The sequence below is a fragment of the Saprolegnia diclina genome, assembly GCF_000281045.1.
Source record: "Saprolegnia diclina VS20 unplaced genomic scaffold supercont1.22, whole genome shotgun sequence".
Taxonomy (NCBI): Eukaryota; Oomycota; class Saprolegniomycetes; order Saprolegniales; family Saprolegniaceae; genus Saprolegnia; species Saprolegnia diclina.
Window position 1 is genome coordinate 164,882 of NW_008246089.1, and position 530 is coordinate 165,411.

The 530-nt window shown below is 55.1% G+C and overlaps 1 protein-coding gene across 1 annotated transcript; it reads right to left on the minus strand.

The window, feature by feature from the left end:
- On the minus strand, positions 1-506 carry SDRG_07573 (hypothetical protein; the record flags this gene model as incomplete). Its single annotated transcript, XM_008613415.1, has 3 exons — positions 1-356; positions 398-432; positions 481-506. The coding sequence occupies 3 exons, from the start codon at positions 504-506 to the stop codon at positions 1-3; spliced, it is 417 nt and encodes a 138-aa protein (XP_008611637.1).
- Between the last annotated feature and the right edge of the window lie 24 nt (positions 507-530).

Consider the following 530-nt stretch of genomic DNA (forward strand, 5'->3'; position numbering starts at 1 on the left):
CTAATCACCACGATGAGTCACATTGCACTTTGCAGCTGGAGTAACTGCAATCTCATCGTACCACTCGAGCTGGTACTTGTAGAAGGTCGTGTACGCTTCGTAGCTCACGTCCCAATTGGCCGAAATCGCGTCCATTTGATACTCGAATGGCTCCATCATGGCGGTCGGGGCTTGCCAGTCTTGGCGTGGCTCGTCGCACTTTGGGTTCTGACTGTCGCGATCGCAGAGGAACCCACCCTTGTATCCGTTTGCGATCGGGAAGCACGTGCCCTTGTAGTTGATACCCCAGTGCAGCGGGCCCTTGCCATCAATCAAGCTCAAGTCCGCGTGGAGGTCCTTGCCCGAGTGATGTGCGCCTTGATAAATTCCTTGGTGGGATGCGTCGCGGGGTCACAACCATAGCTCATCTTGGAGCCCGTAGACGTGTCTTGCCTACACGCAGCACATTGAAGGAGACGTGGTCGGGATCGAAGCGTGTACCAGACGCGGATGTAGTCGATGTACATGTACATCGGGAACGAGTCGCAAAT